This window comes from Prionailurus viverrinus, chromosome B2 (genome assembly GCF_022837055.1).
Source record: "Prionailurus viverrinus isolate Anna chromosome B2, UM_Priviv_1.0, whole genome shotgun sequence".
NCBI classification, from domain to species: Eukaryota; Metazoa; Chordata; class Mammalia; order Carnivora; family Felidae; genus Prionailurus; species Prionailurus viverrinus.
In genome coordinates, this window is record NC_062565.1 from 142923251 (window position 1) to 142946669 (window position 23419).

Sequence of the window (23419 nt, forward strand, 5' to 3'; positions counted from 1 at the left end):
TTTGGTTGTGATCGTTTTAATCCTCCGCCCAGATTACTGTCGTGGTTTGCAGGGAGTGGGGGTATAGCAGAAACAGATTCTGGAGTTAGGCAGATCCGAGTTCAAATGTTGCATTTATTGTGCATTAGTGGTGTAACTTCAGCAAGCTTTTTGAACTTTCTTTTTTAATCTAAAAGAGAGCCCATAGTGCGTGCTGCCCAGGGTTGCCGTGAGGGCAGTGCTCTGGGACACAGCCCAGTGCTTATGGATGGGTGGTAGGGGCGATGCATAGTGGCCACTGTCATTGTCTTTGGTGATTCATGGCAGGGAGAGAGGACGAGGATCAGTGCTCTCCAGAGCTGTGCTGGTGGACCTCGGGCTCAGGGTGGGCTGGACCAGGACGGGGGCGGGGGGTAGGCGGGGGGCGCGGGGGGCGAGGGCTGAGAATGGAGCAGAGGGTCACAGGATGAAAATGGACAAAATCCATGACGTTTTACAAAGTTGCACATTCTGAGCATTTTCACTTATTTTCTTATGCCTGATCCTCCTAACTCTGAATGTTTGGGGCCACTCTTCTTCGGGTGTGTAGACATAACGAAGGCAGGAACACAGCCAGTCACGGAGCTGGGGTGGGCGCAGCGAAGGGCGAAGTCATGCTTCCCCAGTTAGAGCTGAGCTTTCTCCAAACCATTCAAAAACATCATCATTTTAAGCAAAGTACGCCACGTAGGGGCGCCTGGGTGGCTCAGTCTCTTGATATCAACTCAGGTCACGATCTCACAGTTCATCAGGTTGAGCCCTGAGTTGGGCTCTGGGCTGACAGGCAGGATCCTGCTTGGGATTCTCTCCCTCGCGCTCTGCCCCTCCCCTGTGTTCGTTCTTGCTCACTGTCTCTCTCAAAATAAATAAATAAACTAAAAAAAAAAAGAATAAGCTACGCAAAAGCCCCTCAGTAAGTGTATGGGATTAATGAAAGACGAGATGCTCTATTACGAGACATTTGTTTTAAGTAACATTTTAAGAAACAGCGCATCTGTGTATTATCTGCATGGTGAATTTTTCTCCCGTCGCCCACCTTCTTTGCAAGATGGGCCAGGATGACTGTGATTTTGTTTACGACAGGGAAGAAACATCTTCTCTCACGATTATGTGTTTTGGTGCGGCGATTTCAACTACCGTATCGATCTCACTTACGAAGAAGTCTTCTATTTTGTCAAACGCCAAGACTGGAAGAAACTTCTGGAATTTGATCAGCTCCAGCTGCAGAAATCAAGTGGAAAAGTAAGTTGTGCTCTTAAAATATGCCTTAGCATATTTTACTATGGAGTAGCATCTAAGTGTCTACACCGGCGTGCGGTAAATTAAGCTCCATGAGTGAGTGGATTTAACAGTGATTCTGATGCTAAGATGTGTGGCGTGTGAAGTTAAACATGAGCGTCCATTCACACCCACTGCCTGGTCCTCTTCCAACGGGCTGTGCTCAGGGTCTGTGTGTCCGCTCGGGGCGGGAGCAGCCGCCCCCCTGCAGGAGACTGGCGGGCACACAGGCCAGCCACAGGAGCAGTGGCAGTGGAAGCCCCTCCTCCAACACCAGAGCCCGTGCTCTGCAGTTAGAGGTGGGCTTGCTGTCCCTCGTCCTTCACACAAACTGAGCCCTCAGTCCTCTGTGTCCCCCCAGGGAGTAAGTAGTCGCGCTCGGCGGGAATCAGAACGGCTTCGAAGGGCCCCGTGTCAGCAGCAAGCACAGTGCTGGGTGGGGATGGAGAATGCTGATGTAGACAAGCCCACCCAGCTCGTACCCCATGCCAGCCTTGTAGGATGATAGTTCTGTTTCTCATTGGTGAACACACTAATGAATTATAACTGTATTTAATATACTTTATATACCAATTTGTGTGGGTAATCCTCAAGACCGTCCTATAAATTATGTTATTATACCCATTTTATAGACAAGAAAACTGAGGCCAAGGTCAAATGAGTCCAAGGTCACACGGTCAGTACACAGAGCCATGATGCAGTCCAAGATTGTCAAACTACAGAGCTCATGTTTGTCCCACCAAATGACCCGTGTGCAGTTTCTTAGTGACTCCTCAGGCAATGACATGATAGGAAAGATTCAGGTATAGGATCTGTCCTCAGTTCTTGCAGGTTACACTGGCCAGCTTCCCGATGACCCAGCTGATCTTCTCCAATGCATACTGTTTGCTCATGTTGGTATCTGATAGCTTTGTGGCAGGCTGGGCCGAGAGGGCAGGTGCACAGCCATATTCCGTCTACCTTTTGAAAACGCAGCTGGTAAAATGTGTGGTGAGAGGGATTCAGGTGTCTCTTGCGGCAAGAGACAGGCATTTTTTGACTCTTTCTGTGCACTCCCCACTCAACCCTGCCAGGGCTGTGGATTGCTAAGGGAGGCCAGATGGAAAAGTAACCACGCCATACATCTCTGCAACAGTTTCTTCTCTCTGCCTCCTACCAGTGTTGTCCACACCCTTCCACAGATGCACTGAGCGAATTAGTACAGGCCGTTCTAGGGTCTTCTCACGGCACTGCGGCTGGATCCGGAGCTAAACCGAAAGAGAGTTCAGTCTCAGTTCTGTGCTTCTGTTGACCCGGTTCATTCAGTTAGCAAATACTGATGAAGACCTTGATAGCAATGGCCGGGCATCGTACTAGGTCTGGGACTGTGCGGATGGGGCACCTGTGAGCCTCGCCGCCTGCCTTCCGCGGTCTCCCGGGAACTGGCAAGCGGACAGTGGTACATCGGGTACTTGAGGTGGGTGGGAGATCCTGTGTGGTGTGTAAGTCAGTACAATGAGTAATCATCACTCTCTTGCTAATTAAATAGCACCCATACGTTCGGTTTGAAACATATTTGCAAATACAACGTAGATCCTGTGTCTTTTAAGGAAGAGAGCCCTTTGGTATGTGCTTTTTTATTTTTTTGTTTTTACATACGACACACAGAATCTAGGAGAACGAAGGTGGTCTTGGTCTTTTCTCCCAATAGATTTTTAAAGACTTTCATGAAGGCACCATTAATTTTGGACCTACTTACAAGTATGACGTTGGCTCGGCCGCCTACGACACAAGTGACAAATGCCGCACCCCTGCCTGGACAGACAGGGTCCTGTGGTGGAGGAAGAGGCACCCTTTTGACAGAACAGGTGCGTGGGACGTGTGCACCTTCAGAGCCGGTAGAGGGGGAATGGTCGACAACCAGAGAGGGCAAGTCAGTCACAGTGATGCAGCACAGCGTTCTTTGCTATAAACAACAACTTTCTTGGTAACCCGAAGCTACAGGAGATTCGTTCCAGTTGTTGGCCCCTAAGCTTTGGAAGTTGTGCTTTGGGGAGCTCCCCTTTGGCTCTCCCCATCCCTGCATCACGGCTGTCCCTGCACACCACCCCGTCTGCCTTCTGTCCTGGGGGGGGGGGGCGAACAGGAGAGAAGTCAGTGTCCAGTGTCTGTACCTCACCCACAACATGCAGTACATCTGGCCCCTTTTGTTCAACCAGACTCTTACCTGCTTAAAGCTCCAATTCCAATTCCAAATAGGACATGAGCCCGACACAGGGAAGGAGGGTTTTTTTCCTCAATTAGTTTTCCAGTATGTTTAGAAGTATTAGCAATGGCCAGCTGGGAAGGGCGGCTCATTTAGAACACCTGTACCTAAAACAGCCCGGCTTTTCTGGCAAGATGGATGCAGAGATTTCAAAGCCAGGAAATCGCACTGTTCAGATCGCTCTGTGGGTGTCTGTGACCTCCCCAGGGTACCGAGAGGCAGGGACCCCGTCATGGTCTTAGTCTCTGCTTGTCCTGTACGAAGGGCTGCAGACGCCCTGTGTTCCTGTGGCCTCTGGGGTGGAAAGCCCACAGCTACCACTGAGTGTGTCCACTGGGGAGGAAGTAGGCAGCACTGGGCGACCTACGTGGATTACCTGCCCCAGACCCCAGAGCCGCCTTGGCGTGGTTTCCGGCCCAGTGGGTTAGAGGGAACGAGTCTGAGACTGGGTGGTCTGTGACATAGACCCCCGTGGCCCAGGCTCCTCAGTCGGCTTTTCCGTATGTTGACACAATCATGTGTTGTGTGTGGGTCTCTTGATCGTAATCCCTGCGAGTAGCCGGAGATCTCAACCTGCTAGACAACGACATAGACGAGGACAGCACGGTCAGACATTCCTGGTCTCCTGGAGCCCTCAAGTATTACGGCCGAGCGGAACTGCAAGCATCCGATCACAGGTACGGTCCTGGATGCCGCGGGGACTTTTGTGCTGGCAAAAGCAGCGTCCGGTGCTCCCCGCGGACAACGGGTGTGCTGTCCCCTTCAGAATGCAGGTGTGCAGGCATGTGGAATTCAGTAAACAACAAAGAAGAGTGTGACAGATCGCTGTGTACCCACCATCAAGAAATAATCACTGTTATTAGTGTTTTGTCATTGCTCATATCACAACTGACGTCATTTATGAAAATTTCAAAGATGCGGCCTATGGTACTTTGTCGTTTAAATTCCCATAAATGATGTCATTGTGCAACTTGCTTTTTTGGTCACTTAGTGTCTTTGAGATACAGTCAGGTCGATGTTACAGATCTGGCTCATTCACTTGTAATTGCCGTCCAGTGTTCCACTAAATGTATCCATGGAAGTTACCCATTCACCTACTGGGGACGTGTTTTTCCTAATATCATTACAAATGGCCTTAGGGTTGGGTTTTTTTTTTTTTAATTTTTTTTTTTTTAATGTCCGTTTATTTCTGAGAGAGAGAGCACAAGCTGGGGAGGGGCAGAGAGAGGGGGAGACAGAGGATTCAAAGCAGGCTTTGTGCTGAGAGCACAGAACCTGATGCAGGACTCGAACCCACCAACTGTGAGATCCCAACCTGAGCCGGAGTCGGATGCTCGACAGACTGAGCTACCCAGGCGCCCCATGCCGTAGGGTTTTTAAGTGTTGGATTCTGAGTTCTTAAATGCTCTGAGCAGTTGGTTTGGCCACTAAGGGTGGAACACAGCAGCCGGGTCGGTCAGCTCGGTGTGCCCCAAGACCAGTCTCCTAGAACGTCTGTAAAGAGACAGAGGAGGGCATTTGAGGGTGTGAACAGGAAGGGTTTGATCGTCCCACAGCTGCTACCAAACTTGCCTGTCAGTTTCAGCTTCTACAAGGAAGGATATTAGGAGACAGAGTTGCTGGTGAAGTCAGTCAGCCGTTAAGTCTAAATCTTTAGTTATTCTAAATTCTCGAGAAACCTGTTGTTGCAAATACGTGCCCAGAAATGAGCCCCGGGAAATCTCCAGATATGGGACTTCCAGGTGTGCTAGTTCAGTGAGTGTCTTTAGAAGCAGTTCATCGAACTATATTTGCTGAGCAGGGCCCTGTATGCTAGGCCCTGTTCCTGGCACTGAGGATTAGCAGTGAACAAAACAGACAAGACCACATTCTCACGGAATTGTCTAGTGAGGACAGACAGCTAGTAAACCAGTGTAAGTGCTGTGAAAGGAAAAATAGTAATGGCAAGAGTCAGACAAGGGGTTGGTGCTCTTTTAAACCCAGTGTTCAGGGAAGGCCTTTCAGATATGATGACCATGGAGCCAAGGCCTGAAAGACGTGAGAGTGTGAGCCATGGGGGTGTCAGGGGGAGAGCATTCCAGGGTGAGGAGCAAGGCAGCAAACGTTCAGGAATCCAGAGAATAGGGGTGGCGTAGAAAGAGTGGAGGAAGTCCTAGGAGATGGGCAAGAAACGTAGACCACGTGGAACCCCACGGGCCGCAAAAAGACGTTGGGTTTTACTCGAGCTGAGGAATGGAGTCATCTGACGAGGTGTTGACGGGATCAGCTGAAGAGAGTCCAGTGGGGCCAGGGAAGAAGCTAATGCAGCAAGCAGGGGAAGAAACAGTGCCAGTCTTGGACCAGGTGGTCTTGGGTCCCCGTGGCAAGACGTGTCTGGGTTCTGGATGGATGTTGAAAGTGGCGCCCACGGGGTTGGGTGGCATGCATGTGCATGGGGGACGATTTGAGGAGGACCCCAGGGTTGGCCTAAGCAACCGCAAGGATGGAGTAGCCTCCACTCAGCCGGGATGCTGGGAGGTACAGATCTGGACATAATGGTTTCAGATGCGTCTTCGACTTTTATTGATTTTTCTAATTATAAAAGCAGAGTATCTCCCTTATTGACGGTTGGGGGAAACCTACATAAACAAGCAAAGCCTCCATAGTTCTGTGTCTGCAGTGGTTTGTCATGTGTTGGCTGCGTTTTCCAGGCATGTTAGAAGATTTTACACCAAAATGTTCACCTGTGCGTGGTGTATGTTCACGTGTAGACGTGCTTTTAAGTATTTAAATGCGTATAAGAACATTGGGATTACGTTAGGCAGACTTACCATTTTGCTTTCTAACTTATTACATTAATATTTTTTAATTAAACTTTTTCTCTTGAGGGCATCTGGGTGGCTCAGTTGGTTAAGTGTCCAACTTTGATTTTAGCTCAGGTCATGATCTCGCCATTGTGAGATCCAGCCCCAGGGTCAGGCTCTGCACTGACAGTGTGGAGTCTGCTTGGGATTCTCTCTATCCCTCTCTCTCTGCCCGTTCCCCCCAACTCGTGCACTCACTCGCGCTGTCTCTCAAAATAATAAACGTTGAAAAGAGTATTAGGAAAAATGTAATTAAAAAAATCTTTTATTTTGAGGTAACTATAGATTATTAATTCCTCTGTAAGGAATAATACAGAGACCCCATGTACCCTTCTCCCGGTGCCCACGGTGAGAAGATACTGTCGCTCTGGAGCACGGTGTCATGACCAGGATGGTGACACTGACACGGTCCAGATGCAGAATGTCTCCATCACCACAGGGATGCCTCATGGCTCCTTTTTACAGCCACGCTTATCTCCCCTGCTTGGCCCCTGTCCACCGCTGCCCTTTTTCCTCCCTTTCCATAATTTTGTTATTTGTTTGAAGTTGTATTTATTTTGGGAGAGGGAGGAGAGAGCAGGAGAGGGGCAGAGGGAGGGAATCCCAAGCAGCCTCCACACTGTCAGCGCGGAGCCCGACATGGGGTTCCATCTCATGGTGGCGGGATCATGACTTGAGCCGAAATCAAGAGTCGGATACTTAACTGCCTGAGCCACCCACTTTTAGAAAACACTCACTTTGTGCATATTCCTGTGTCAGATTCTTCTCGGTCTTCTTTTTTGTTCCAGAAGCAAAAAAAAAAAGTCTAACAATGGTGCTGTACATCTCGGGGATCATACTGATTATATATCACTTTTGCAGTGTTCCCTGGTTTTAAAGGTCACCACCATATGATCTACGATTTTGTTTTATGTTTTGTTTCCTCTCGATGCTGTATTATATATATATATATATATTTTTAGTAAAGTTTATTTTGAGAGAGAGTGTGCATGCCAGCGGGGGAGGGTCAGTGAGAAAGGGGAGAGGGAGGATCCCAAACGGGCTCCACGCTGTCAGCCCAGAGCCAGACTCAAGGCTCAAACTCACGAACCATGAGTCGATGCCATATTACAAATGTCTTCAATAAGGTTGCATGATCTTCATAATAGAGGATTTTGTACATTTTTGTAAAGAGAGTAAACCCATCCTCCATCACAATTACAATAACAGTTGTTTTGGGGCTCCTGGATGGCTCAGTCGGTTGAGCATCTGACTTCGGCTCTGGTCACGATCTCACAGTCTGTGAGTTCTAGCCCCACGTCAGGCCCTGTGCTGACAGCTCAGAGCCTGGAGCCTGCTTTGGATTCTGTGTCTCCCTCTCTCTCTTCCCCTCCCCTGCTCACACTCTCTTTCTCTCAAAAATAAACATTAAAAATAAATCTTTAAAAAACCCTAATTTTTCAAAAAGATTAATAATAACAATTACATTATTTCCTGCCAATCTGTTTTCTTGTGTGTGTCCACTAGACTTCTCCAACATCATTCTTACTAGTTGTATAAGATATTATCATACGGCTGCACCATAACGTGTTTCGCCGTCACGGAACAGTTAGATTATTTCCCCTTTTCCTTTTCCCTCCCATCAACAGTCATGATCAACCTTGTATATAAATCTTTGTCTGAATCCCTGGTCATTTTCTTAGAACAGAGTCCTAGAATTGAAATTAGTAGGTCAAAAGAGATGAACATTTTTGAGATTCTTCCCATCAGTTGCCAAGTCGCCCTCCAAAAAGCTTGAACCCCTAGCAAAGGGAGAATTCTCACCTCCCACCGTCCTCGGCAGTACTGGTGAAAACCACGTAAAAAATCTTTGCTAGTGGCTGGCGCTGTTTTCTCTAAATCGCCCATAGGTAAAAATGCCAAGACAACGCTAGGATTGGGCAGAGATAGAGTCTGAAACCCTAGGACAGCACAGTGCTGTGCTGGGGCCACACTCACGGGGTGTCGATGTTCCCTGTTGACAGTGGAGCTGTGGGGGCGGGAGCTGCTCAGCTCGCTAACCGGTACCTATCTTCCCTTCACATCTAACGCAGACCCGTGCTGGCGATCGTGGAGGTGGAAGTGCAAGAAGTCGATGTGGGTGCTCGGGAGAGGGTGTTCCAGGAAGTGTCCTCTTTCCAGGGCCCCCTGGATGCTACCGTCATCGTCAACCTTCAGTCACCAACCGTAGAAGAGAAAAACGAGTTTCCTGAGGATGTGCGCACAGAACTCATGCAGACATTGGGCAATTATGGGACCATTGTTCTTGTCCGGTAAGTACTGCCCTGGCTGGCACGGGGTCCCACGTGCACGTCACGTACATGCCAGCCCCGTTGAGTCGCCATGTTGCACTTGGCATTGACTTGGCTCAACTTTTATTCCAGGGTCAACCAAGGGCAGATGCTGGTGACTTTTGCAGACAGTCACTCAGCTCTCAGCGTCCTGGACGTGGACGGTATGAAGGTGAGTCGTGCGTGGTCAGCTGTGCTGCGGGGGCTGCTTACTCCCCAGGGTTTTCTTGTGCTTTTGCGTGGCCATGGCATCTCCTCACCGTGTCTCTAGATGTGGGCGCTGCATGAGCTAGTACTCTTTCTTCCAGTATCTATTTCTGGTGAGGGATCTGATGTCCATCTCTGGCCACTTGCAGAATTTGGGAGAAAGAGCAAGTTCTTAAGCATGGATCCCGCTGAGTCACCGGGTCTGTCTTAGCTCACACCTGCACGTGGGAGAGCGTTGCAATCCTTCTCCCCACGTATTTCGGAATATGCCGCGTACAGGTGGTTTCCATTTTGGTAATATCCTGGTTTGATGTTCACATGGAATGAAAAGCCAACGATGATAATTCCACTTTTATTTAGACCATATGTGAGCTGTGCTGATCTTCCCTGAGGTCTAGACCCTCGATTTTTCTTGGTAAAACAGGAAGGTCGGCCTGCTCCTGATGCCCGAGTTTGAGCAAAGAAAAGTTTGAAAGGAAAGAGAGTTCTGACGTCTCCGTTCACTCTCGGCTGGTCGCCCTGTCCTCACAGGTGAAGGGCAGAGCAGTGAAGATCAGACCAAAGACCAAGGACTGGCTGAAGGGTTGGCAGGAGGAGATCATCCGAAAGCGGGATAGCATGGCCTCCATGTCTCCAACCGCCAATTCCTGTTTGCTGGAGGAGAACTTTGACTTCACAAGCTTGGACTATGAGTCAGAGGGTGAGTATGGTCCCTACAAGACTTCTTTGGTGACTGTGGCGAGGCGGGCAGGCCAGACGTTCCGGCAGCCAGCATGAGATTTTCAAGACCCCCTTCTAATGCCCTGTCCGTAAAGGTTACCGAGGGTCCTTGAAGTGCAAGCGTGCTCGCCCACGTGGCAAGCTGGGCAGTGTGCGTGTCTAGGGGTGATGCGGGAACTGGTAGCTGAGACCCACGGCCATCCCGAATTACACTGAAAACAGTGGCTTTGAGGCTGTCAGTGCTGTGGCCTCGGTCCCGTGTCCCGGTGTGAATGGAATCGGGGTCCCGTACCTGCTGACCCGGGCCTGGGGCAGGCGTCCTGATGCTGAGCCACAAGCCCGGATGTTGAAACAGACCCACTGCCAAGAGACTGTGCCAGTCACCCTAATTGTGTGCTGTGACGTTTCCTTCCCCAAGGGGACATTCTTGAAGATGAGGAAGACTACTTGGTGGATGAGCTAAGTCAGCCTGTGGTCTCAGATGGTGAGACGGCAGGGGACTACCTTTCCGAAGCCCCCAGCTGCACAGCAGCGGTGCCTGCCGACACATCACCTGCACTCACTAAAAAGACGCGGCACCCGACCTACAAAGGTAGCTTGGCCCTCGCATTGAGTTCGTTCTTTCCCTCAGCAGCAGGGCATTGAACGATGCCACCAGTCAAGTGCCCACACCCACGAAAGGGCTAAAACAAACAAACAGGTCATAGCAAGTGATGGAAACTGGGCCCTGGGCCTGTATCCAGCTACCACCACACTGATTTTCTCTAGTGCTTTTTATTTTTATTTTATTTTATTTTATTTTATTTTATTTTATTTTATTTTATTTTATTTTATTTTATTTTATTTTATTTTTATTTATTTTTTTACAACTGGTACCCTTATAACACACCAGATTCATGTTAATTCCCATTTCCTCTGTATGTTTAAATGGCCACAGCTCTAAACTGGTTTTACACTTGTAATTTCGTTTCTCCTCTCCAAAACTTTCCTGTTTCAATCCCGTAAGAGACATAGGCGTTTCTTTTTACTGAAGTATAATTGACCGCAAAGAAAGTATAGTTGACAGATGACGTTATATTCGTTTCGGGCGAACAACATGGTGACTCAGTAATTCCGTACATTCCGCAATAGTTGCCACAGTGAGTGCAGTTACCGTCTGTCACTGTGTGTTAAAGCAATGTTATTGACTATATTCCCTATGCTATACTTCTCATCTCTGTGACTGACTTATTTTATAAGCGGAAGTTTGTACCTCTTAATCCCCTTCACCTATTTCGCCCGTTCCCCACCCCCCACCCCCACCGCCGCGTCAATCACTGGTTTCGTAATGTATGAGTCAGTTTCTGGAGGGTTTTCTTTTGCTGTTGTTTGTCTGTTTTGTCTTTTAGATTCCACATATAAGTGAAATCATATGGTATTTGTCTTTCTATGTGTGATTTATTTCACTTAGCGAGATGCTCTCTAGGTCCGTACAGTATCTAGGTCCTGAGTGCTGGTGTGTGGTTACACTTATATAATATGTTATTGCACACTAACACGATAATTAGCATCATTCTGTCATTTTAGACTGGAGCAGAGAGGGACTGGAAGTCCTCCAGATTGAACTGCAAAGCCCTAGGTTATATAGTGTAATGGCCCTTTTGAGTAAGTTTAAAAACCCTCTGGTGTTACGTGAGCTGGGAAGTAGGGTAGCTCATGCTCCAGCCTCAGACTGTCAGGAGTATCACCCACGGCCACAAGTGCCTTCTAGCTGTCGGTCACCGTACCTCCCGCACTGGAGGACCACTGTGCCCGGCGGGTCCAGGACACCTAGCAGGTGTCAGGACCCTGTAAGCTGGGACTGAGAGTACAGAACGGGGTGAAAGTGAATTGAGATGCCTCCCAGGGAAGATAATTTGCCAAGAGAGGTGCAGACACCCCAAAGCCCCTTTGATTGTACAGTAGCCCCAAAGTTGGTTAGTAGCCTGCCCGCATTGAACCATCAGAAGCTTTTAAACTTCCAGGCTGCTGAGCCCCATCAAGGAGCTGTGGATTTGGCAGGGGTGGGCTGGGACCCTGGAAATCTGGCATCTCATCAAGCTCCCCGGGTGACTGAGCACACAGCTGGGTTTGGGGTCTGCTGCCCAATATGGAGGCAGCAGACTTTGTCCATGCATCGAGGTGGTTCTATGCACCCCACATCCGGAGGGCTCCTGCCCTGGAGCCAAAGTGGCTGAAGGGATGTGCTCTTCAGACAGGAAATGGTCCCTTTCTTCAGAGGTGGCCGTCATTTAGGAAGCCTCCCAAGGGGAGGGCATGTATGAGCATAAAGGCCTCTTTGAATGAAAAATTAGAGCAGGGGAGCCTGGGAGGCTCAGTCAGTTAAGCGTCCAACTTCAGCTCAGGTCGTGATTCCACAGTTCGTGAATTCAAGCCTCGCGTCGGGCTCTGTGCTGACAGCTCAGAGCCTGGAGCCTCCTTTGGATGTTGTGTCTCCCTCTCTCTCGGCCCCTCTCCTGCTCACGCTCTGTCTCTGTCTCCCAAAAATAAATAAGCATTTAAAAAATTAAAAAAAAAAATTAGAGCAGCATGGCGCCTTGCGGGCATCGAGAGGGCCTGTCCTCAACGCTGTGGGTGATCAGGCATTCCCATTAGAAGGAGAAACCCTGCTTCTCCCCAGCACCAACCTCAAACAGCCATGAGTTTGAGCTGTTGGAAATGTGAGGGGTGGAATGTCTAGGCCAAAATGAAGTTAACTGGGCTGTGTTGTAGTGTGGGAAAAAAGATCTGAAAGTGTCCTGAACTTATGTTAATAAATATATATGTAATAAAACCAAAGCAGTCACCTCCTCACGCCCCTCCTAGTCTTCAAAGGTTATTTGCAGGACAAGCCAGGAGGGTGAACGCCTGTGAGGTAGCTGGCAGCGGGCTATGGGACTTGGAACATGACGGGTGAGCAGGGATTCTCCGTACGAGAGCTCGTCACAGGATGGCAGAGAGTGTGGTCAGCTTCCCAAACAGCTGTCCTGTGTTCGAGTGAGGAACTAAAACCGAGGGGCTCTGGTCTTCCGATGGTCTCCTCTACTCTGTGTGAGAGCCTCCTTTGTTTTTTCAGAAGGAAACACACCTACACTTGGAAATATTTCCGTGTCCCTCACGTCTGGACGAGAAGTCTTGTCCACGGTTCCTATCTCATGTTCCACGCAGGCATTGGGTGGCCCTCCCTCCCCTGCCCCTCGCGCCATCAGAGAGGGGTCCCCTGTCCTCGGGAGGCCCTCCTGCACAATCAGCTCGGTACAGACCCGAGTCTGAGCCCCGACTCCCCTCACCCGCATTCCGCCGTGTCCTCCAGATGATGCTGACCTGGCGGAGCTCACGCAGGAGCTGGAAGCAGTCGGGGATTTCCGCCACCGTTCTCCAAGCAGGTCTCTGTCGGTTCCCACTAGGCCTCGGCCACCTCACCCACCGCAGAGACCCCCCCCTCCAAGTAAGACTTTGCTGCTTTTGGCTTACACCGTGCCTGCTGGGAATAACCGCCTGTGGCCTGCTACTCAGCACCTCCCTCTGAGTCCGCTGCTGCCTCACCCGGGTCCCCAGCGCCTTCCCCGCCTCAGGCTCCTTTCTGTCTTGGTGTCAGAGATGGTCGTGTTTCTCGTGGGAAACTATGTGAATCTTTGACAGAGCTGTTCACTCTCCTGTAGCTGCGGTTCGGTTTAAGGTGCTTTCTGTTTGAGACAGTAGAGAATGGAAAGTTGAGGCGACCGCTGAGCGAGGACCTTCCAGCACCTTCCTCCCCACTCCTGCAGAAGCGGCCTTCTGTCCGCGCCTGCTGCCCGCCCTCTCCCTGCTTCTCAGGGTTCCAGTAAGCCCAGACGCCCAACACTCCAGGCGACCTCAGGGCCGCCTCAAACCGGGCGTCCTGTCTTCCACAGGCCCAGGCCTGTGGCCTCCAGCATCCGGCCACCTGAGGACAGGCCCTTCCCCGTGAGCCCGAGGAAAGTGCACCTCTTCCTGCTCCCCCAGAACCAGTGCTTGGCCTCAAGCTTTTCCTCAACAACCTGCAAAGATATTTGTGATGTGCTTTTGAGCACTGTTTTACCTCTACTGTTTACTTCTCTCCTCACCCCAAACGTGTCACAGTCAGACACAGGGATTTTCCTCAGGCTTTACTTTCCATTTAGGTTTACCTTGGCTTACGTCACAAGAGTAATGGATGGTGAGCCAGAAGCACATGACTTTTTATGTGTATTCTTTACTCTTCTGAGTTAACACTCAGAGAATAAAATACTAAATGAATAAAATTTAGGTCATATTGTGGAAATTTTACCAAAATAGATAAATACAGAACTTTTAAAAATTCACTTGGCTGTCTACAGATAACAATTGTTAATCACAACATTTCCAGCCTTTTGCTAAATATATGTATCTATACCTACATAGTTATTTATTTTTTACAAAATTGGCAGCCATTTTTTGTCTTTCGTCTAATGTCTATGTCATTGAACATTCTAAAACATGATTTCTGAATGACCATAAGTGCAATTTAATGCATTTATTCCTCTGCTTTGGTTTTTTGTTTTTGGTTTTTAGATTTTTGTCCACAAACCACTTTTAAAACTGAGTCCTAATAACTGCAGTGTGTTTTAAACCACTTAAAAATGAATTGGCTTTTAAATCAGATTTGAATCCCCCCCCCCCCCCCCCGGCCAGGATGTTAGATTAAAATTTGTGTTCAAATAATATTTCTCCAGAGAATAGTCACAAACTGCTTGAGAACCAAAGGAGAAAGTTAGTATCGACTCTGCGAATGCCCACCAGCCCCCCGGGCTCGGACCCTATGAACGTGTGTGGTTGGCCTGGCTCCCAGCTCGCTGGGACATGGCTCCAAAGCAGCCAGTGACCTCACTGAGATGGGGACTCTGCCTGGTTGGTTTTCACAGCTGGTTTAATGGTGAAAAAGTCGGCTTCGGACGTGTCCATCTCCTCTGGCACCCACGGGCAGTACTCGATTTTGCAGACGGCAAAACTTCTGCCAGGAGCGCCCCAGCACGCAGTGAGTTCTTTCAGGTTCTGCTCAAAGCAACGTGGGCCAGCGTTCCAAACCCCAGGGGTCTGCCCTGTGGCTCACCTCCAGCCCCTGAGATCAAGCAGGATCACCTCTTCAGTGAATATATAGACTAGTATCTCTTTACCCTCTGCCTGACAGCTCTTTCCCAAACCCATAGTTGAGGTCTTTTATAGGGTTTTCATATGGTTGTAAGAGGGCTAGAGAGAAAATCACGTTTGACGAAAAAAAATCCCACGTGTCCCTGTGTGGTGGGACTGTTCCCAGACCCCTCTGCTTCTCTCCCTTCCGAGGCTTGACTTGGACCTTGGTGTGTGTAGACAAGTGCTTGATAGAAGGCAAAATAGGAGAAATTCTGATCAGTTGTCTTGAGAGAAGAGGTAATGGGGCCTCAATTTCGCAGTAAGGGAATGCTAGTGATAACAACAGGATTGTAGAGGTGGAAAGTTCCAGAAGATGGCAGTGAGCCGCGTAGGAAGACAGTAGGTGGAGGTCAGAGGAATAGAGCACGGGAGGTGAAGCCGGGGTGCTGGGTGGAGGCAGGCTGTGCCAGGAGGGTGCGGCGGCCGGGCCAGATGTCCCGTGTGATGGCAGGGGAGGGAACGAACAGCTAGGCCTCAGCAGTTGATGGTAGTGAAGGCAGGCCGTCAGTGGCAACCCAGAGGTTTGGGTGAAGAGGCAGAAAGGGCACTTTTGAGAAAACGTGGAAGGTGTGTCAAGAATTGTGCTGAGCTGCCGAAAAAGTGGCCTCTGATGATGCTTTCTGGCTTTTACCTGGTTAGCAAAGCAGAAGGTGGTTTAACCGCATTGCCAAGACCTGTAACCATCCGGTTGGGGACAGGAGGTCAGGTCTCAGTATTACTGCATTCGTCTCAGAGTACTCCGGGGGGACAGAGGCTTGAGGGATGCGGTCTGGATCGGAGTTTGCGTCTTAACCACCATCTGACGGAGCCCCTTGCATCACACGCTTGTGAACAGATCAGCAGGCAGGGATCAGACCAGGTGAGTCTGTTTGCCTGCCTGTGTTAACATTGCTTTTCTTCTTGACTCTGTCCTGAAGCCCAAAGCCAGGACGGGGATTAGTAAACCCTACAATGTCAAGCAGATCAAAACTACCAATGCCCAGGAGGCAGAAGCAGCCATCCGATGTCTCCTGGAAGCGAGAGGGGGTGAGTGGTCCGCTGGGGTTCTGCTTCTGGTCTTTTCTTTGCCTCTTCCTACTAGAAGGGACCTAGAAGAGAAAGTAACTTCCTTCTTTCTGGAGGCAGTATTAAATGGAAACACCCTTTAGCAACATTTGATAAAACTGAACTGCTAAATTTTATTATCCATTTAAAATTACGTATTTATTTATTTGGTTTATTGTTTATTTGGTTTCGGCTCAGGTCATGATCCCAGGGTCATGGGATCGGGCCCATGTCAGGCTCTGCACTGAGCATGGAGGCTGCTTGGGATTCTCTCTGTCTCCTTCTGCCCTCTCCCCTGCTGGTGTTTTCTCTCTCAAGTAACAATACTAATAACTAGTATGTTTCTGTCTGAGTAGATTTGCCTATTCTGGACACTTTGTATAAATGGAATCATACAATATAAAGCCTTTTGTGTTTAGCTTCTTTCCCTCAGCATAATATTAAGATGTACCCATGATAAAGCATATATATGAGTGCTTTTTTCTACAATTTTTTTAAACATTTATTCATTTTTGAAAGAGAGAGAGAGACAGAATGCGAATGGGGAAGGAGCAGAGAAAGAGGGAGACACAGAATTCGAAGCAGGCACCAGGCTCCAAGCTGTCAGCATGGAGCCCGACACGGGGCTCGAACCCACAGACTGCAAGATCATGACCTGAGCCGGTCGGCCACCCAACCGACTGAGCCACCCAGGCGCCCCTGTATGAGTGCTTTTTAAGGCTGAATAATATTCCACTATATGGTTACACTACATCTTACCCACTCATCAGTTGTTTCCAGGGGCTGGGAGGGGAGAATGGGGGGGGGGGGGCAACTGCTAATGGGGACAGGGTTCCTTTTTGCGGTAATGAGAATGTTCTGGAAAGATAGTGGTGGTAGTTGTACAATTCTAGGAATACACTTAAAAAACCACTAAACTGTGTTCTTAAAAAGGATGAATTTCATGGCATGTGAATTATATCTCAGTAAAGCTACTTTTTTTTAATGGTTTTTTGTTTTTTTGTTTGTTTTGTTTTGAGAGAGAGGAAGGGGCAGAGAGAGAGGGAGACAGAGGATCCGAAGTAGGCTCTGTGCTGAGAGCAGAGCCCAGTGCAGGGCTCGAACCCACGAACTGTGAGATCATGACTTGTGCTGAAGTTGCATGCTTAACTGACTGAGCCACCTGGGCACCTCAATAAAGCTTTTTAAATAAGTTTTTTATGAATGTGGTGGTTAGGAGAGGTTTGAGGTTCGAAATCTACCCAGGATCCCAACTTGACATTTCCTTGGTCGTGGGCCCTGCAGAGATTTTGAGAAGTTTCAGATTACCTCCCCTGAGAGAAACACACGTACACATAAAACTTTGTGTATAATGCCTCCGCCTCACTGATCCACCCCGTGAAGACCAATCCGTGTCGAGAAGGTGAACATGAGAAGCTGGAGGCTAAACCTAGCTGGTTGGTCCTGACATCCCCCCAAAGATTTTGCTGTGGTTGTTTTTAGAACAAAAAGGAAACACATCACCTGAGTAAATTAGCATTAGCGTGTAGCAGACCGTCTGGCTATTAAATCATGCCGCGCACTGTCCTGTCCTGCCCACGTCACCATCCATACGACCGTATGTTTCAGGCATCCCAGGAGAAGCCGTAAATGCCACAGCCCTGAGGAACCAAGGGACTTCCAAACCAGAGCCCCCAGTAGCGGTGGCCCCGCTCCTGCCCCGTCGGCCTGCACCCAGGGTTCCTGCCATCAAGAAGCCAACCTTGAGGAGGACCGGAAAGGTAAGAACCCGGAGTGAAGTCCCTTACTCCCGAGTAGCTCCAGTGTCTGCTTAGAGGATTCCCAGACACGGCCCCGTCCGTGAGAAACTGCTTGGCCGTCGCTTCCTCCTTCATATCCCCGCCGCGTCGTTGGCTCTAGCCGAGCAGAAAAGCCAGGAATCTGTCACTGCCATGGAGCAGCTTGGAGGTGTCGCGCTTCCCAAACGTTCCGTCTGAGCCCCCAGATGGAGCCGCCGTGGGATGCGCTTCTCCAAGTGCTCCTGTGTTTCCCGCTCGTGTATATCTGGTCGTACCGGATTTGTGCCAGAAAACCGACGGGGGGTTCCTGGATTAGCGGTGTCGACCAGCTCGTGGGCAGCTCGGACGCTGGGGCTTCGACGGCTTCTCTTGCCACTTTTCTTGCAGATTGTTTTTTGCTCTCGCTCTCAAGCTTCTCAGCCTCGCTTGCTGCTTCAAAGACATGAGTTTGTCAGGACAGTCGCAGCCCAAAGACTGGCACCTGTAGAGACATCTGGATCTTCCGTTTGACCCCACTGTTCTAGTAATGGGACCCTCGGTAATCCCTTGGCTGGTCATTACAGGGTGACCGCTGCTTTTCCACCTGTGGAAAGTGTGCGTTGTGGCTTTGACGCTTGCTCTGTGTGTCCAGCATCCGTCTGCCTCCCCATCTGCGAGTCACACGAGTCCATCTGCCGGGCCTCCTTAGGAAGCAGACCTCTTTCCTCCTCCTCCTTTCCCCTGTCCCTGTTCTGTCTTGTCTCTGGGAAGCCAGGGCAGAAATGGATTCATTTTCTCAGGCCACTGCACAGGGCTTACAGTAAAAGGCTGGTGGAGAAGGGGTGGTTTTTGCAGTTTGTTTTCTAGAGAGCCAGAGGACGTGCTGATGCTGACGGTACAAACGGCCCCCCGCAGCACGGAAGCTTCCTTTGGCTGCGTGCAGTTCTGCGATCGTTTTGAATTGGGGCCAAGGAAGTGACACTCCCGTGCGAAAATTTCCATCTTCCGTATTTAAAAATCAAAGGCTTGGGGCGCCTGGGTGGTTCAGTCAGTTAAGCATCTGACTTCGGCTCAGGTCATGATCTCGCAACCCATGGGTTCGAGCCCCGTGTCGGGCTCTGTGCTGACAGCTCAGAGCCTGGAGCCTGTTTCAGATTCTGTGTCTCCCTCTCTCTCTGACCCTCCCCCGTTCATGCTCTGTCTCTCTCTGTCGCAAAAATAAATAAACGTTAAAAAAAAAAAATTAAAGATCAGAGGCTTAAGGAGCAAGCCAATCCATTAGCCTTTCGGTGAGCTGCACACTGTAAGGGAGGTTCCTTCAGCCTAGCATGCTACACACTGAATTTTCAAAGCCGTGGCCTCAGAAAAGATCGGGGCTTTTTTTTGTTTTTTGGTTTGTTTTTTTTTTTTTTTGAGGTTTGCTTTTAATCAAGGAAGAGCATAACCCCGTTTCTAAGGTAACAGGAAAAAAAAAACCCAAAAAACTTGTGTCAAAATAGTCACCGTGTGGCCCTGGTGTTAAAGCTTCCACTCCTGTTTTGTTGGACCTCCTGGTACTTCATACGTGTTTCTCCTGTGCCGTTTTGTATCTGGTTACGTTTGCGCATCCCGGACATTCTCAAATCTTGAATTTGCTGGAATGTCGTCTCCGCCCCATCCCTGCTCCCCTGCAGACAGCGTCTGGGTGCTGATTCCTGCTCCCCCAGCGCTGGCCTCTTACTGACTTACACTCTCTGTCCTGCCTTTTCTCAGCCTGAGTCACCGGAAGAACAGTGTGGGCAACAGTCTGTCCATTTCACAATCGGGCCCCCAGAGACCAGCCTTGAAACCCCTCCTCTAGCAGCCGTCCCTCCTGTTCCCAAACCGAGAACACTTCAGCCCAGGAAGGGGACTGACAGGAAGGCAAGTGGGGGGAAGCCGGTGCCCAACGACGCCCCTCCCGCGGCCGGAGCCACCCCGCCACCCCCTCTGGAGGTGCTGCCCCCCGTGCCGCAGGCGCCCCCGAGGAGGAAGAAGTCCGCCCCCGCAGCCTTCCACCTGCAGGTGCTGCAGAGCAACAGCCAGCTTCTCCAGAGCCTCACCTGTAGCAGCAGTGACTGTCCCCCCGCGCCCCGGCCTGACCAGGGCGTGCTCTTTCCACAACCGGCGCATCCTGGCCCCTTGTCTGCTGCTGGTGCCCAAGCGGATGGTACCAAGGAGACACAGCCAGAGGCGGCCTCCCTTCTTGGTGATTACCAGGATCCTTTCTGGAACCTTCTCCACGACACTCACCTGTTGAAGAATGCCTGGCTTTCCAAGAACTCTGACCCACTGGACCCCGGGCCTGGGAGCCTTGGAAGAGCACACACAGCCTCGCTGCAAATCAGCGCCTCAGCGGCCGACAACCTGCCACCGGAGCACGGGCCGAACGACTTGGGTCACTGGATGACAATCAGTGACAAGGACAAGAGGACCGTGCTGCAGGTGTTTGACCCGCTGGCAGAAACATGAGCAGGAGGCATGGACCACAGCTCTTTCCGAGAACGTGTGCCTTCTTCCCTCTGGCATCTCTTTCCAGGGCACAGCCCCGCACCTTGGCCTCACCCTCCCGGGTCAAAAGAGACCTCTATTTAAAGGCACACTGAAAACACAGTTGTCCTTCTGTCACTCTTGTGTCTCTTATTCAATAAGATAATTATTCAGCCACGAAGATACGTTTTATTCCAGACGTGTGCATTTTAGTTTCCTAGAATCTGGTTAGATTCAGCGTGTAGACTTGAGGAAAGAGAATCTAGCTGATAATGTCCAAGAGTCTCTCTCTCATTGGATTTTAAATGGTTTTTCAATTTATGTGTGTATGTGGGTTTTTTAAATTTTTGTTTGTATCTTACAGATATTGGGAATAACTTTACGGTGAACCGCCTGAAGGTTGATCCATAAAACTAAAAGGTGTCTGGGACCATTAAGAGCTATATACCTGGCCTGCTGATACGAGGTTACAAAAAATAGTAATAGTAATGGAAGCCCCCAATAGATCAACCAAATGAGTATACATTCCTGTGAGCCCTTGTGTTTACTTATATACGTGTAAACGGACCCTGATCACGTGAGAAATGGTGTCCCACATGGTTTTGGGTCTGAAGTATATCCCATTAGCTGAACCTGAGCTGAAGCCGGCTGCAGACTCCTTCCCGCATCATGTCTTGGATAGTGCCTGCCCCATAAAGCGCTACAGTCTTGAGCCCACGTGTACTAAACTGGTTTTTATACACTGACTCTTCCCTAGGAAAGAAAACCTCGCGGCCTCTTTCTCCTCTTACATTCCATACCAAGTAAAAGCACAAACCGTGAAAACCCATACCGGCACATGACATTGGTCCTCATTGTTGTATTATGAAGAATATTTATTTTAGCCTGTGCCTCCCTATGTAAGAAACCCCAGGGCAGCATTTTTGGGTTTGCTTATCTATCTGTTTATTAGGCTTATTGTTTTCGTCTATACATTTTTCTATACATTTGCAACACCACTTCTTGCCCTAGTCCATCATTTAGAAAGGTATCACCTAAATATTAGTTTACATTTTAAGAATAAGGTTATAAGGTGTAGAATCCGTTTGGAGAGGATACCATATTTTCGGTAACAAGAAATTCACTGGTGAAATCTTACTGTGCCACATACCATATTTAGGAGTTTTTAAGGCCCTGGAATCCTACGGCAGTGATTCTGTGTTATCCCTAATGTGACCGGAGAATTCCTGCACTAAATGCTAATGGTTAGGATGGTGATAATCATCCTGCCTGGGGGGTAACCACTCTGTTTTTACCTCTAGGGTTTCAGAATTATTTCTCATTGCCACTCTCGGGATACCCCGCAGGTTATTTAAATTTGGCGCTCAAAACAAAAAGAAAACCACCACATTCATCACATTTCATCTGAAAACCGATTAGAGAAAAAGGTATTAGTGACCCACAGAGATAAACTGAGAGTATATGTGATTGACCAGTGGTAAAAGATGATGTTTCTGGCCTTAGCTGACGAGGACGTTTTCTGTAGTAAGTACTTCATATCCCGTTACGTCTCGTAAACACAAGTAAACAACATCATTCTTGAAGAGTTAGGGGGAGAAGGAACACAAGATCGGTAAGCGTCCCGGAGAAGTGAAATGATTTGCCGGGATCCACTTTGCTACTGAGGGTACGATTGGGAACAGAATCAAAGATTTCTTAATTCAAATGTTCTTTCCTCTGTCACCTCTTTTTCCCATCAAAAAGGAGGTGAATTTGAAAGCAGGTATGTGTATCACAGCAGTGACTTGCAGTGATGGAAATAGGCCTAATTTTAAGGTTTCTTCTTCTAGATGCAAGTAGCCATAAGTGGGACAGAGAACAGAATTTTAATTAAGAAAGGTGCTCATCACACAGGTGGCTCATAAGAGTCTGACATTAAGTATTAACACAGAATTATGTTGACCTCAGGAGGCAGGTCACAAGAAAAATTATCAGTAGTTTAACATAAAGAATTGAACAAACATGTGATAAGAGGTGTTCAAATTTGGTGAACCACGTAGACTGAATTTTGAGGTGATCGTATAGGTAAGGTTCACACACCAATGTTCTCTTTAAAAAAAGGACAGTTGGAATTGCCTTATTTATTTTTTAAATCAGTGCTTTGATAGTTTGTAGGTTCCCTAGGTTCACAGCAGAGTTGGTTGAATAATCTGGACAATGAGCAGCTGCCATCCTGGGGATTTCATCCTGTGGGTTTTTTATTTTTGGTCTTTCTCTGCTCCCATACAGGCCGTGCAGTTTCTTTCATTACTACTCTGTAAGACGGTCCAGTTCACTGCAGAGGATTTGAAGCACAGAACTTTATAATTCAATATTGTCTCTGTGACCCCAACATTATATTCCCTTTTCCAATGTAATTTTCTCCAACATCTTGCCTAATTTTAAAGTTTGTTCCAGTAAATGACTGAAATTAGGACATCTGCCCAAGCAATTCCTGTAAAAGTTTAAAGTTGTTGAAATTCAAGATACAATAAAATTTTCCTGATACATAGAAGTACAAACAAAGTAATGCATTAAAATATTCACTTTGTAATGAAGCAATTTTCTCAGAAAGCTGCAAAAATTATTTATTGGGTGACTAGTGATTAATAAAAACCCTGTAATGTTTATTTGAAGTGATAATTTGTACTGCAATTGTAAAAATGTCTATTAAATATTTTGTTTTGTTTTTTAATTTGGCTTGTTTCTTTGCAGGTGTGGAGAGAACTATGGGATATTTTCTTTGGCTAGCCTTCTATTCTGGATGAAATGTGATTACTGGTTATTCTTCTGAGTTTGGGTCTTGGTGCCTTTTTCAACCATCACATTATGTTGAAAAAACCTCAAATTCATAATATGGTTAAGAATTTATGACTTGAATGTTGCCAGCAGGGACCACTGCAATAATATATGTAATAACCTCATGCTACATTATCTATAAGACTTGAGAGATACACGAATTCTCTTCTTATGGGATTTCATAACAGCTTCCAAAACCTTAGACTGCTAGGTTGATGTGAGTACATTATTGTGTGGAAGCAGGAAAAAGGGAGCAAACTATGTTCTGTCCAGGTTTGTTCTTAGCTAATTACCACACTAAATATAAATGTTTTCAGATGATTGTCGTGAACAGAAAAATACTGACCATCTCAAAATAGTAAAGTTGGCTAGTCTCTCCTGACCAGTAAGTACGATATTGAATTCGCTTAATCTGAACGCACAGCTCTGTGACTTGGATGGGCAGGAAGGAAACAGCTGGATACAATGCCTGCCTTTTCCAAGGTG

The 23419-nt window shown here is 48.4% G+C and overlaps 1 protein-coding gene across 4 annotated transcripts in view; it reads left to right on the forward strand.

Annotated features, from left to right (window-relative positions):
• The window catches only part of SYNJ2 (synaptojanin 2), a 104741-nt gene extending 81912 nt beyond the window's left edge, over positions 1 to 22829 (forward strand). For 2 of the 4 annotated variants that reach the window (XM_047859048.1, XM_047859049.1), the window contains 12 exons: positions 1102 to 1260; positions 2987 to 3143; positions 4101 to 4218; positions 8457 to 8675; positions 8787 to 8865; positions 9432 to 9600; positions 10039 to 10212; positions 12952 to 13086; positions 14540 to 14652; positions 15725 to 15833; positions 17460 to 17611; positions 19361 to 22829. In XM_047859048.1, coding sequence (XP_047715004.1) covers positions 1102 to 1260; positions 2987 to 3143; positions 4101 to 4218; positions 8457 to 8675; positions 8787 to 8865; positions 9432 to 9600; positions 10039 to 10212; positions 12952 to 13086; positions 14540 to 14652; positions 15725 to 15833; positions 17460 to 17611; positions 19361 to 20098 — 2322 coding nt within the window. In that variant the 3' untranslated portion in view covers positions 20099 to 22829. The remainder of the gene's footprint in view (positions 1 to 1101; positions 1261 to 2986; positions 3144 to 4100; positions 4219 to 8456; positions 8676 to 8786; positions 8866 to 9431; positions 9601 to 10038; positions 10213 to 12951; positions 13087 to 14539; positions 14653 to 15724; positions 15834 to 17459; positions 17612 to 19360) is intronic. The other 2 variants (XM_047859050.1, XM_047859052.1) reach the window with 1 other exon arrangement.
• The last annotated feature ends 590 nt before the right edge of the window (positions 22830 to 23419 follow it).